At 47.5% G+C, this 13,382-nt stretch overlaps 1 protein-coding gene across 6 annotated transcripts in view; it reads right to left on the bottom strand.

The window, feature by feature from the left end:
- Nucleotides 1-13,382, bottom strand: part of SRGAP3 (SLIT-ROBO Rho GTPase activating protein 3) — a 229,215-nt gene that overhangs the window by 51,958 nt on the left and 163,875 nt on the right. For all 6 annotated transcript variants that reach the window (XR_014776192.1, XM_084765997.1, XM_084765993.1 and 3 more), the window contains exons 5-9: nt 10,953-11,138; nt 6,756-6,884; nt 5,482-5,703; nt 3,044-3,145; nt 389-586 (exon numbers count right to left, since the gene is read on the bottom strand). Coding sequence is in view for 5 of the 6 variants with exons in the window: in XM_084765997.1 (XP_084622123.1) it covers nt 389-586; nt 3,044-3,145; nt 5,482-5,703; nt 6,756-6,884; nt 10,953-11,138 (837 nt within the window). In the remaining variant the exon portion in view is untranslated. The remainder of the gene's footprint in view (nt 1-388; nt 587-3,043; nt 3,146-5,481; nt 5,704-6,755; nt 6,885-10,952; nt 11,139-13,382) is intronic.

Below are 13,382 nucleotides of genomic sequence, written 5' to 3'. Positions count from 1 at the left end.
TGATTCATACCAGTAGCAACATTAGAGTTCTAAAGTAGCAACAAAATAATTTTGTGGTTGGGGGTCACCACAGCATGAGAAACTGTATATTAAAGGGCTACAGCGTTAGGAAGGTTGAGAACCACTGCTCTAACCCAACTGACTAAATCCTTCCCTTAGGTTCCTTCCGAAAGCATCAGGGATCAGCACTTAAGATGAGTGCTCAGACCACCCACCGGTGAGTCACTTTCTGCACTTCAGAAACCAAGCCAGGCAACTTAATGTTAAAAAGCACATTAGATTTATGTCATATTATTTTTCTGGCTCTCTCCCATTCACTTAAGCTGCTTCCAAAGCCACAGGCAGAGCAGCAACAGGCAGTAGGCTCTGGGTCCCCGATGCTACTCACTGTAAAATAAAACATTTCTGTCTCCTGCTGGTTGGCTCTCCTCTTGGCTATGTTGATTTTGCTCATGTAGGTCTCAGAAGCGGCTGACTTTATGGACTCTGTAGATCGGCTGTGTTGGAAGGCATCCGAGACATCAAAGTCCTCTACGGTCAGCATGTCCTGTAAGGTCTGCATGGTGGCATCCAGGGTTTTCCTAACCTAGGGAAGGACAGTATAGCCACAAACCCCTTTTAGTCTCATAATGGCTCTGATGCCACCAAGTCCTGTGCTTTTTCACTTAGTGTCTCTAGAAGGTAAGGAGGACAAGATGGTCGCTCTTATTATGCTGACATAGACAATGAGGTGAATTGGTCCAAGACCAAATAGTTGTTAGGCTAAGACAACAGACTGTTCAATCTAAGGTCATTCATTCATCGATTGCTTCTGTCTGAGGGACCTTGGGAATGCTTTGAGGATAGAGGAATCAGGTTTCTAAGCTTCTTTCTCTTGTCTGGTTAGACAGCATAAAAGAGGCTCCTCCTGGGGGTAGGAAGGTGTCACTTGAGCATGGAAATCAACAGAAATTCTCTCATGTTGTCTCTCACTTAGAGAGGAAGGGAACATTTGATGGTGGGCAGTGATCAGCTGAGAGACAGGACCTTGGAGAAGTTAGTTCACTGACACAGGATTTAGGTGGGACAACAGCTTCCATCCAAAAATCCAGTGAAATCACACACCACAGAGACTACAAAGACAGGGCTTGAGGAAGCCAGCCTTGCACAAGTCCTGGGACAAAAGGGTCTCAGTAGCAGACTCTGTGTCCCAGAGGTAGGTCAGTCTAAAAGGGGCCACTGGCAAAACATGATTCCATTTATTGTAAGGTCATTGTCACTCTTAGTTCCTGCCTCACAAATATGTTGGTCAGATATACTGGGCCAGAAGGCTGAAGGTGATGCTCCAATGTTATAGAGTTTTGGGTGACTGTTCAGACAGCAAACTGTCTCTGTCATTTTTTTTTTTCATTTTGTAAGCTGCTAACCTGCACTTCCGATCAACTCAGGTAATTAATTTTTATTCCTTCTCAAGTCTCTGATGGGGTTGAAGACCAGATAGTTTAGTTTTACAATTAAGCTTAGTTGTTTAGAGGTTAAGATGTTTTTAGATCTAGATAGATGTTTTAAGTTGATAGATATTGATTTACATTCAGAATTTTAGACTCTCTAAGAAAGGAAAGATGTTTTCTTCAAGGCTGCCAAATATAAATAGCCAAAACACTATGAATGTAACATTAATATAATCCCTGATTGTTTCGTGGTTCTTCTTGCTGTATGTAGTTTATTGTATAATATAAATGTATATGAAAAAATTTAAAGTAATAAAAAAGAATGGAAAAATAAGAGCATCACCAAGTTTAATAAACATGCCACTCACAGTCTACTGTTCTATATGCAATCACCCATCTGCCTTCATATTTTATTTCTGGGGTTTTTTCATCAGAAAGAGGAAGTACTGTGAGGCTGTGTTCCTTTGATTTATTATATATCTAGAATAATGTTTATTATTAGTATGTATTATGTGAATAAACATCACATAAATAAATACTTGTTGAATGAATAAATGAGGGAGTAAGTCAAAATCATTTCTTTTTTCCAACACAGACTGAGGGGAGCTGATTCAAGGGTAAGTGTATCCGAGGCCATCTGCAGTCCACAGAGAGGGCTGCATGCCTCAGGCCCCTCCCTGCGGCCCTGATTTCCATTTAAATTTCATTAATGGCATTATACGTGTGAACCATTTAAAATCCTTCGAGGGGAAAGAGAGAAGATAAGCAGAAAGGATAAAAAGCATCCGTCCTGCTTCCTGTCTCTTCTTGCCATCCTCCCTGGGCCTGCTTTCATTTGTGTCATCTCAGCTCTGTCCTGCCTCTGCCGTCTGTAGGGCACAACTGTCCCTGCTGTCCAGGACAGCCTTCATGACATCTGAAGACACTGGCCATGCCTTATCACCTCCCACCGTCATGTCGTCTGTGAGGGTAAGTTTGTCACACAGCCTGGGGTGGCACTGCACATATCCTGGGGTCCCTTTCTCCAGAGCCCCTAGGGTTGGTTGACATCCATCCTCTGGGTGGGGTGTTTAGGTGTTAGTAGGACACTGACTACCTGGCTTCAGTCCATGTCAGAACGGACCCACCCAGTGTGATGCTGTGCCACTCAGCAATATGGGAGGAACACTGGGCTGGTGAGACTGATCCTTTTGCTGAGGCTCAAAACCCACAATCCATTTAGGGTGGTCTGGGCTATCTATTTCATTGTGTAGTTTTTGACTACTAACTCTGACTTCTGATTACAACAGCAGAAACTTATTGGCAGAGAATGAGGCGGGGAAGCACGAAGTCAATAGTAACCACCAATCATTCTACAGCCGAGATGGAGCCAACACTTCCCCAAACATTCTATGCCTGCAAGCCCGCAATCATCCTAAACATAGAGTTGCACTTCCTCTTGTTTCCCTTTCACCTTGTAAGCATCCTTAAGGCCACTAAATGTTCTCAGTGCCGGTGGGTTGTGTGGGTGTATAGTCTCCCACTAATGAACCATCATTTCCCATACAGCCCAGGACATGAGACTCCCCAGCACAAGCCCCCGGGGACTAGACCCAGGCCAGCAGATGACTCACCTCTTCATTCTCAATCTTAAGAGTGGCCAGCCTGGACTGCAGCTGGTGGTACCGCATAAGCAGCTCCGTCTGGACGGGCTGCTGTGCACTGACCTGGCATACCTGCAGAGAGACACTTTTGTCATCGTAGCTGTGTGGAGCAAGGTGGGGACTATCATTAACATCCTATCCGGAGCCCAACACAGGTCCAGCAAGGCCAAGTGACCTGCACTGGGTCGCCATGTTGGACACAGCAATGGAAGTACCAGATGGGAACTGGGTTCCTCTTACTCTAAGTCTACCTTCTTGCTGTCACCAGCGTGGCTTCCCAGGCACACTTTTCTACATTTGCACAGTAACTGTGGCCTTAAAGGGACCTTTAACATAATCTTGGCGAGTCAAACTAGTTAATTGCAAGGCAGGAAGTTGTGGAAGGAAAGCAACTGCTTGAGCAGCTAGTAGCAGATACAAGGAACTGAAAGCAGTTGACAAGTGCTCCTGTCACCACAGGAATGCATATGCATCAGAGAGACAACTGTGACAATGATGCTGTTGGTCTTCTGTGTCCACAAGTTTCATGTCCACAAATTCAGCCAACCAAGGATAAAAAAAAAAAAAAAACAAAAATAAAAAAAAACCCAACTCTGAACTGAACATAGGCAGGCATTTTCTTCTTATTAGCCCCCAAAGAATACAATACATCAACCATGCAAACATTCACATAGTATTAGGTATGTTATGATGCAGAGTTTATTTCAAGTATGCAGGAAAATATGCTTGGGTCTTTGTAAGGTATTCTTCTACAAGGTGAGTCAGTGCCCTTGGATTCAGACATCCCCGGTATCCTGGAAGCAGTCAGCCACAGAAACTAAGAGCAGCTGTGCTTTCCTTCCAGAATCTTCCCTTCCAAAGCTGCTACTACCTATGAATTGGTTTGTTTTCCTCTCCAGACCTTAACAAGGGTTGGGGCAGCACAAGTGTGGAAGAAAAGTGAGTTGTCTGGTGTGTCAAAAGCTCATAGTACTGGAGGCAGCATCAGATTAGGGCATCTGAGGTCCAAGGAGATAGGCAGCCTGGAACATCCTTGAGGTCTCCTAAACACAGGAGGGGCCTAAGGAAAGCCAAGGTCCTACAATGCTGTACGGGGGGATGTTAGCCAACAAGACAAAGAAGTCATCAAAAGAAGCTTATGAATGAAGAGCTGACCCTAGGCCTCTGCAGTAAAGAGAATATGTACTCCTCTTCCCACAACGTACTGGGAGCATCAGAGAGAACGGAAATAGTAGCTATGATGTTAACAAGCCCTACTCCCAGCCGGGCGTGGTGGCGCACGCCTTTAATCCCAGCACTCGGGAGGCAGAGGCAGGCGGATCGCTGTGAGTTCGAGGCTCAGCCTGATCTACAAAGTGAGTCTAGGACAGCCAAGGCTACACAGAGAGACCCTGTCTCGGAAAACCAAAAAAAAAAAAAAAAAAAAAAAAAAAAAAAACAAGCCCTACTCCCAAATTCGAGGTATGGGAAACTCATTCCTAAAGTCATGTACAAATGGCATTTGGAGGTGGGGCTGCTGGAAAGTGATTTGGAGTAAATGAGGTAGTGAGAGTAAGGCCGCCAGGATGGTAGTAGTGGCTTTATTAGAAGTAGAAAACAGAGCCAGGCGCGGTGGCACACGCCTGTCATCCTAGCCCTCGGGAGGCAGAGGCAGGCATATTTCTGTGAGTTTGAAGCCAGCCTGGTCTACAAAGCCAGTCTAGAACAGTAAGGCTACACAAAGAAACCCTGTCAGAAGAAGAAGAAGAAGGAGGAGGAGGAGGAAGAGGATGATGATGATGATGATGATGATGATGATGATGATGATGATGATGATAATAATAATAATAATAATAAGAAGAAGAAGAAGAAGAAGAAGAAGAAGAAGAAGAAGAAGAAGAAGAAGAAGAAGGAGAAGAAGGAGAAGAAGAAGGAGAAGAAGAAGAAGAAAACAGACAGACAGACCTGAGCTACATGCTTACTCTGCCTGGCCATGTGGTAGCCATGCCATGTCACTTTGTAGCAGGACAGCCCTCATGAGGTGCCAAGCAGATATAGGCACCATGCTTTTGGACTTCCTAGCTTTCCTGTCTGTGAGCTGAAGAAGCCTCTAGCTCAGTAAGTCAACCTTATTAATGCTGTGACTTTAGTACAGTTCCTTGTGTTGTGGTGACCCTCAACCATAACTTTATTTTCATTGCTACCTCAAAACTGTAATTTTGCTACTGTTAAGAATTGTAATGTAATGTAAATATCTGATATGCAGGATGGTCTTAGGTGACCCCTGCAAAAGTGTCGCTCAACCCCCAAAGGGTCGTGACCCACAGGTTGGGAACCAATGCTGTATTCTTATTCAGGCTTAGGTACTTTCACAAGGTAACAGAAACTAATACCGCCAGCCCCAAGCAGGGTTCTGGCAGGAAGCCTACCTCATCCCCCATGTGGGGCTGGAACTCAAACTTGAGGGGAGGGCAGAAGACCTGGCTGCACATGTCCATGACCGTGTGCTTGTCGCTCCGGGAGTCCAGGTTGTCCACTGCATTCTCTATGACGTCCAGGCCCTCATGGCGAGAGGTTTCCAGGTTATATTCTGCCGAGAGGTAGGTCCGGAAGGTGCGGGCCAGGCTGGCGTGAAAGCCCAAATCACAGCACTTGGGGAGAGGAGAGGTCAAAAGGGTATGGGTGAGAGCTGGGTGGTGGCCTGTGATAACCTTCTATCCCAGAGGTGTATCGAAGCCCTCAGGGGGAGCTGAGAGATGACATGTGGGTATCAACAGAATTTCTTACATCTCCCCAGGCTCACCATGGTCCTTCATCTCCAGCCTTTCTCCACGCATGCTCTCTGCCTAGAACATTCTCCACTTGTCATTTATTTGATAGGCTGTTTCGTTCTGGAAGATCTCCTCCATACGGAGTTTTGGTCAGGCTCATGACCACTGCTGAGCCTTAAGTCCTAGACCTCAGTATGTGCTCAATAAACATTTGGCAAGTGAACAGACAAAAGGGCTAAAAGCTAAAAGTTGAGAGCTAGGAAAGAGAGAGGGGCTGGCTTTAGGCCACTGGAAGGCTGAGCAGACTGCCGCCTCCCCTCCCCCATGCCCTGGCTTCCAGAATAGGATACAGCATTAAAGAATCCAGCGACCAGTACTGAATGTCCTGAGCACCTACAGAAATGAATCCCCCATTTACCATGGAAGGGAAGACAGAGAGGCAGCCCCAGCTCTAAGACACAGTCTCCCAACACTGCCACTCACAACGTCCTTCTTTAAGCCCTGTGTTCTCCAGGGAGCCCTATACAGCCAGCTCCCCACAATCAGTGTCCGGCTCCTCAGTGATCAAACTCATTCCTCCCAGGAGGACTTCCTCACGCCAAGCGATTCTGTACCATTTTGCCTCTCCAGTGGCTTTCCCATAGTGTATACCAAGCTATGAGGAGAGGGGTGGGTGGGTCCACCAGAGCTCACTTCTGTCCATGGAAAGTGTGACCATGAATTAGCTCATACCCCCAGCTCCAAACACCTCCAGCCCTTCCTCTCTAGGAAGGCTACAAAAGCTTGGCCAGCCCACATGTTGGCTGAGGACCACGGCCAGCCCCTCCTCCTGCCAGCTCATGACATGCACCAGCCTGAACTCTCTCTAGCTGGTGAGATGTTGCAGCCTGCATGTAGCCCTCACCCGGCCCCAGGATACCCAGGTTGCTCACATCGATGAGATCGGAGACATCGTGGATGTAGTATTTGCTGATAGCTGCGTTCGTGGCTGCCAGATTCAGCAGGTAGTCATTGCGGGCCTTCGTGCACTTGAGCTTGTTCTCAGAATACTTGGCCTGCCTCTGGAGGGAGAAGAGGTAGACATCAGAGCCCAGCCCACTAGGCGAGGATCTATGATCTCCATGGGAACCATCTGACAATAATTCCCACCTCCCAGCTATGGGATGCTTCTGTGCCAAGGGAGTACCAATTGGACCCTGAACTCAGCAATACACCACAAGGTCACACAGCAGCCTTTCAGGTGGTCTCTACCAGTGGACTGTAGATAAGACACACTACCCTCAGTACCCTCCATTGTGGGAAAGATTAAGCTTTGTCACAGGTGGAAGCAATCTTGGCAGGCTTTACCCTTGGGGCACCCCATGAATACCTTGTGACAGACTGAGTGGAACCATCCTGGGCCTGGAATTCAGGAAGCAGACCTGGGAACCCCACCTGGACTATTGTTTTTGTAATTGACCCTCAACATTTGACCCTCAATGGGAGAAGGAGACCGCCCTTCCCACGTGACTCAGGCAGGTAGGGAGGAGAGAACAACTGGTTGAGACCGGGCTTGAGCGCATGTGGAGCAGCAAACAGGCCGGACCAGCACGCGGGCCAGAGAGACACCTAAGGACCTGTCCCGTGGAACGGATACCAGAAGGTTCACTTTTTTGTCCCTTTAACTTTTTTTCCTTCTTGTGTAAGCTAGTTGGGTTGTACAATAAAGTTTAATTGTTAAGAAAGAGAGCCAACACTCCATGGGTTTCCAGTGCTTTCAATGGCCCAAAGGTCGTCCGAGACTTGGCTTCTGGCCACCACTCCAGGCTGCCATTCCGGCCCCATCTCTCTGTATACTCCCCTACTCTCACCCAAACTCTTGTCCATCCTCAAGCTACCAATCGTGGCCTTGTCTGATTTGCACCCCTCGCGTCTCTCTACTCCTCTCCCCATGCTCTGCTCTGTGCTATCAGAAGCTCTGTAATTGTTCATCATTGGTACCCCAACAAGAACTCAACAAAGTCATGTCCTGCCTTATTTGTGGGTCATGGATCGGTGGCACCCAAAACACACCAACTAAGGCAAGTGCTGGGTCATTTTTAAGAAAAAGGAAAAGGGAGAGAAGATAAAAGGGCGAAAGTCTAGGTCTGAATGCGAGGAGGAGTGGGGCAGAGCACCCAGAATTTTGGCAAAGCAGCTTTTATGCTGGGCCAGCCCAGAAGGGAGGAGCAAGAGTGGGGACAATGGACAACCTCTCCTGCCCCTTTCAGGCTGATGAGTCTTGGTGCTGGATCTCTTTAAAGATACTGTGCTTTCTTCCTTCAGCTAGTTGCTCTTTCCCATTGTGTGGGCCACGTGAGATCTTGCTTTGCAGTATTCCAGCCCACTGCCAACCTGTAATTCTCCTCAGGCATCTCCTCGCATTTGCTCCTCGGTCTCTTACTCTGGGCCCATTCAGCATACGTCTCCTGAGACTCACATCCTGTGCCAGCCGGGCACCCATCTGCAGAGAGTCGGGACGCTCCTGACCCTACCTGGGGACCCATTATGACCTTGAGACTGTTTTCCTGGATTGACTTCATTTTATAATTGAAGAGGACAGTCATGGCATCTCAGCTGAACTCATCTATTTATAGGTGAAGAGACGAGAGCTGAAGAAGAAAAGCGGCTTGTCCAGGAGCCAAGTGGCTAATTAGCATATGGCTACATTAGGAACGGCCTCTAGAATCCCAGCCAGTATCTTTCCACCCAGGCATTTTCTCTAGAGAGAACCCTCGCACAATAAGCACCCACTTGTCATCCTCCTCTTCCTCAGACCTGGAATACCAACAGTCTACTCCCTGTGTTTATTGGTATGTCTATTTTGGACACTTTACATAAGTTAATTTGCACAGTGTGTGGCCTCTTGTGTCTGGGTTCTTTCACATAGCATAATGTCTTTGGGATTCATTCGCCTTTTGGCGTGTATCAGGGCTGAGTTGCATTCATTGGTACCTGAACATTCAAGGTGTTTTCATCTTTTGGCTACTATGAACAGTATATTCACATACAAGATTTTATACAAACATGTTTTTCTGCCTCTGGGGCAGACACCTAGAAGAGGCACTACTGAGTCACATGGCAGCCTGGTCTGAAGAGCAGCCAGATGGCTTTCCACAGGGACAGAACCACTCACATATACAACCTGCCCCTTACTGAGGCGCAAGATTTCCTTATTTCCATATCCTCATCCCTGCTTCTGCCTGCCAGCCTTTTTATCCTGGTCCTTCGAGTGGCTGTGAAGCACCATTGTGCTGTGGCTTTTCATTTGCATTTCCTCCATCCTTAATGATGCTGAGAAGATTGCACTGCATTTATGGACCACCTAGAGAGGTTCTTAAGAACTGTCAAATCAGAGGCTGGAGAGATGGCTCAAAAGTTAAGAGCACTGGCTGTTCTTCTAGAAGACCCAGGTTTAATCCCAGCACCCACATGGTGGTCCACAACTATCTGTCACTCCAGTTCCAGGGGATCTGAGTCTTATAGTCACTGAGGGCACAAGGTATACAAGTGGGACATTCATATACATGCTGACAAAACACCCATAGACATAAATAAAAATTAAAAAAAGAAATATCTATTCAAATTCCTGGCCCATTTTGGTATTAAGTCTTTGCCTAGATTTTGGGTTTTCTTCACTCTCAAAAATTATACCAGGACACACACACACACACACACACACACACACACACACACACACACACACTTTTATGTTTCTCAGTTTCCCGAGGTTCTGCTGAGCTTTGTTCCCACCCAGTCTATAATGTCTAGAGCTAAAGGATCTATAACCATAGAGTTAGGCCCATAGAGGAGCAGATACGCATCGGACGCAGTGGCTGGCAGATAGAAGAACTGTTTCCTGGTGGTGGGAAATAGATGGATACAGAGAGTTCAATAAGAAGAAAAGAGCCTTTGAAGAAGAAAGGAGAGTTAGAAGTCACAGCTGAGTCCTGCCCTTCAAAACCCCCTGGCCGTAGCAGGCATCATTAACTGATTTGAGCACCTTTTCAGTTAAGCCTTGATAAAGCTTCAAACCCTCCACACGGCACTCTGGGCAGCTGCTATCAATTTATCAGAGCCCACATGAGCAATGAGACTTATTTATCAGATACAAAAACTGAAGCTCGGGCAGAGGTGTTAATGTAGCATTTACAAGCCCAGCTCAGGGGCCAGGGAGAGGCCTCAGTGGGTAAGGTGGTTGCTGCGTACGCAGAAGGACCTGCTTGGAGCCCTAGCGCCCATGGTGAAAACTCAACTCAGGGCTGCGGGAGGAGTGGAGCTAGGAGACTTCCGGGGCCCTCGATGGCCAGCCAGTGTAGCCAGGGAACTACAGCCTCAGCGACAGACCCTGTCTCAAAGACTAAGTCATGGAGCAAGAGGAAGACACTTGATGTCCACCTCTGGCCTCTCTATAGCCACACACAGGTAAGGAGCACACCTGCATACAAACGTGCTTACACTTGCATACAACACATACAAGTAAGCCAACCAACCAACCAGTCCCAGCCTGTGAATCTTGATCTCACTCTACCACGCCTACGAAAAGGCCTTGTGGCACCCCGACATGGAGATTCTGGAGCTATGTCCCTGACACGGCCACGGCAACTTCACAGCGGGGCCGTGGCAGCTTTGAGTGTCATAGCCTGACAGCCTAGAATTCCCCAGGAAGAGAGTCTCAATGAAGAACTGTCTGCATTGGGTTGGACTCTGGGCATGCCTGTAGGAGATTGTCGTAGTTGAGTGAAATGAGATGGGAAAACCCACCCTGAGTGTGGCTGGTGCCATTTCATCGGCTGGGTCCTCAACTTTGTGAATAAAGCTGGCTTAGCATGAGCAATCAAGGGAGCGTGTGCTTACTCCTCTCTGGTCTTGACTGTGGATGTGCTATGACTAGCCATTTTCAGTGCCCGCCACCTGGATGACCCTGTGGCCAAAGACTGCAAAGCTAAGTTATTTCTCCCTTAAGTGGCTTTTTTGTCAGACTGTTTTTATCACAGCAGCACAAATGGAATCAGGGCAAAGCCCTTTATGCTTCATGCAAAGGGGAGGGCGGGTCGGTAGCCGAGAGCGTGGCTCTCCTCTTCGTGCCTTGGCCCATTTCTCCCTCTCACCTTCTCCTTCATCTTCTCAATCTTCTTCACGGAGCTGCGGCGCTGGGGCCTGTCCTCGTGCCGGAGCAGGTTCATGCTGAGGTCTCCAGACTTGTTGAACTGTTTCTCCTCCTGCTTCTCAGCCTCCTTCAGCTTGCTTTCTGCACTGATGCTCTCTGCGTGGTACATGTGGTAGGTTTTCATGACCTGGAGACATATGCGTACAAGAAACCAATAGCCTGTTATGGCTCAGCATGGCACATCCCGTGGTCCCTGGCCCCAACCCAAGTTCCATATAATGGTTTTCCTTGTCCTCACCCATTCATCTTAATTTTTTGACTTTTGCACAGACTCCCTGAGGGCTTGAAATGAAGATGCTCCTCAGGTGCATTGGCTTTTTCATGAGTGATGTCATCATCACCCTCCTCTTTCTCATCATCATCACATCCCTGAGGCCCTACTAAGTGTCAAGCACGAGCTAGTAACTGGGAAACTAAGAAGTGCCGCCACAGCCCACAGGTGACCTGGTAAGCCGGGCTCATGTTGGCTGCCCTCTCTAGTCCTGCTAGCTGTGGCCCTTCCTCCGCATCTCCACCCCCAAGTCAATGGAAGAGCCCTTAAAATGGGCCCTGCAAACAGCCCTGTTATATAACCTAATAGATACTCTGTGGTCCCTGGAATACACTCAGCCTTGGCTATACAAAGAATCCCAACAAAGCAAATTGTACTCTGCTACGCAGCTTCTATAACAAAACAGGATGTGATTATGACAGGGTGAATTCTGAGCCTGAACTTTCATCCTGAACCATTTCCAAACTTGCAAAGCGCCCCATAAATGAGACACACAGTCAGCACTTCCTCTCAGATCTTGATGGAGCCTCTTCTTTGTGGCCCACCCACATGGCTCACTTGCAGTTTCCTCCATAGCCCCAAGAGCCCACTTCTCCCTGGTCTCACCCACTCCGGTACAGTAAACTTGCCAAGCCCCACTGCCCAGGAAGCATTGCTACTGGTACGCGCTTGACATCTAGTGGCCAGGAGGCATGACTGCAGCCTTTCAGGAGAGCAAAGAGGTCCTGTTGTTCCTTCCCAAGGGTCCACAGGCCATGGTTGATAGCAAGAGTGCACAGTCAAGAGCTGCAAGTACCCACTGCAGTCTTCTTGGGGTTCCTATATTCCCCTGTGGTGCTCCGCCATCACTCTATCCTCAGAGACACTCATATCTGTGGCTTTGCTGTCACCAGGCTGCTGCTGTTTGTATCTAGGCACACACCCATCCCAGGTTCAGTGATGATTGCTACATTGACTTTACTACTTGAACTTTTCAGGTCCGCTTACCTCAGTGCAACCAATCATCCACACTGGCTAGTTCATATAGGCGGGGAGGCATTTCTATGTGTGCCTAGATCAGCAGTTCTCAACCTGTGGTTCACAACCCCTTTGGGGTCAGACGACCCTTTTGCACAGATCACGTGTCAGCTATCCTGCACGTCAGATAGTTACATTGTGGTTCATAACAATAGCAAAATTACAATTATGAAGTAACAACAAAAATAATGTTATGATTGGGGGGTCACCAGAACATGTTTTAAAGGGTCGCAGCATTAGGAAGGTTGAGGACCGCTGCACTAGGTCTTCTGTTCAAGCATCCACACATACATTTGTCTAACTGCGCCACGGCAGCATCCCAGCTGGGTGTTCCCACTTCCCATGTTTTCCTCTGCCTCAGTTTCTCTCCCCCCCCAAACCCCACCTTTACTTCATTTTCCCCCACTCTTCTTGAGCCACACAATGCTCCCCCTGTGTCCTACAAGCCAAACTTCCCAGGATCCTTGCAGGGCTGTCCTAAAATCCCCGAGCATGAAGACTGGAGCCCCAAGAACCTGGGGCCCAGCTCCCTGTGATCCCATTGATTCCTGGTCCCGAAGATAATAACGAATTCAATTGTACAGGGTGACATGGCAGACAGCTGCCACCAAAGACTGTATTTGGAGGCCTCTCTGAAATGAGTTTATTTATACCAGAACCCTCAATTGTTGCCTTTATTTAATTACAGTTATCCTTTGGTATTCATGAACCGTTCTCAGAGAGCCCTATGGACTCCAAGATCTGCAAATGCTCGAGTCTCTTATATAAACAGTGCCATGACGGCACAAAGCCTAAGTATGTCCTTCTGTATACTTTAAGTCATCTCTAGGTCACTTACAATATTTAATAGAATGTAAATGTTATATAAGTAGGCGCTATACTATGCTGAAAATAATTATAAGGAGAAAGTCTGCTCATGCTAGTATAGATATTTTATTCTCTGAATATTTCTGCAGATGTAGCAGTGACAGATACCCAGAGCCAACTGGACCTGGAACACAGACTTCAGCAGGGAAGAATTTAGTTCAATAGCCTAAAAAAGTCTGCTTGATGTTGCCAGTTCAGGATGTGTTAAGTTGTATT

Source organism: Acomys minous (genome assembly GCF_964271855.1).
Source record: "Acomys minous genome assembly, chromosome: 17".
NCBI classification, from domain to species: Eukaryota; Metazoa; Chordata; class Mammalia; order Rodentia; family Muridae; genus Acomys; species Acomys minous.
The sequence above is the reverse complement of the archived record's forward strand: the minus strand, read 5'-3'. Positions and strand labels throughout refer to the sequence as shown.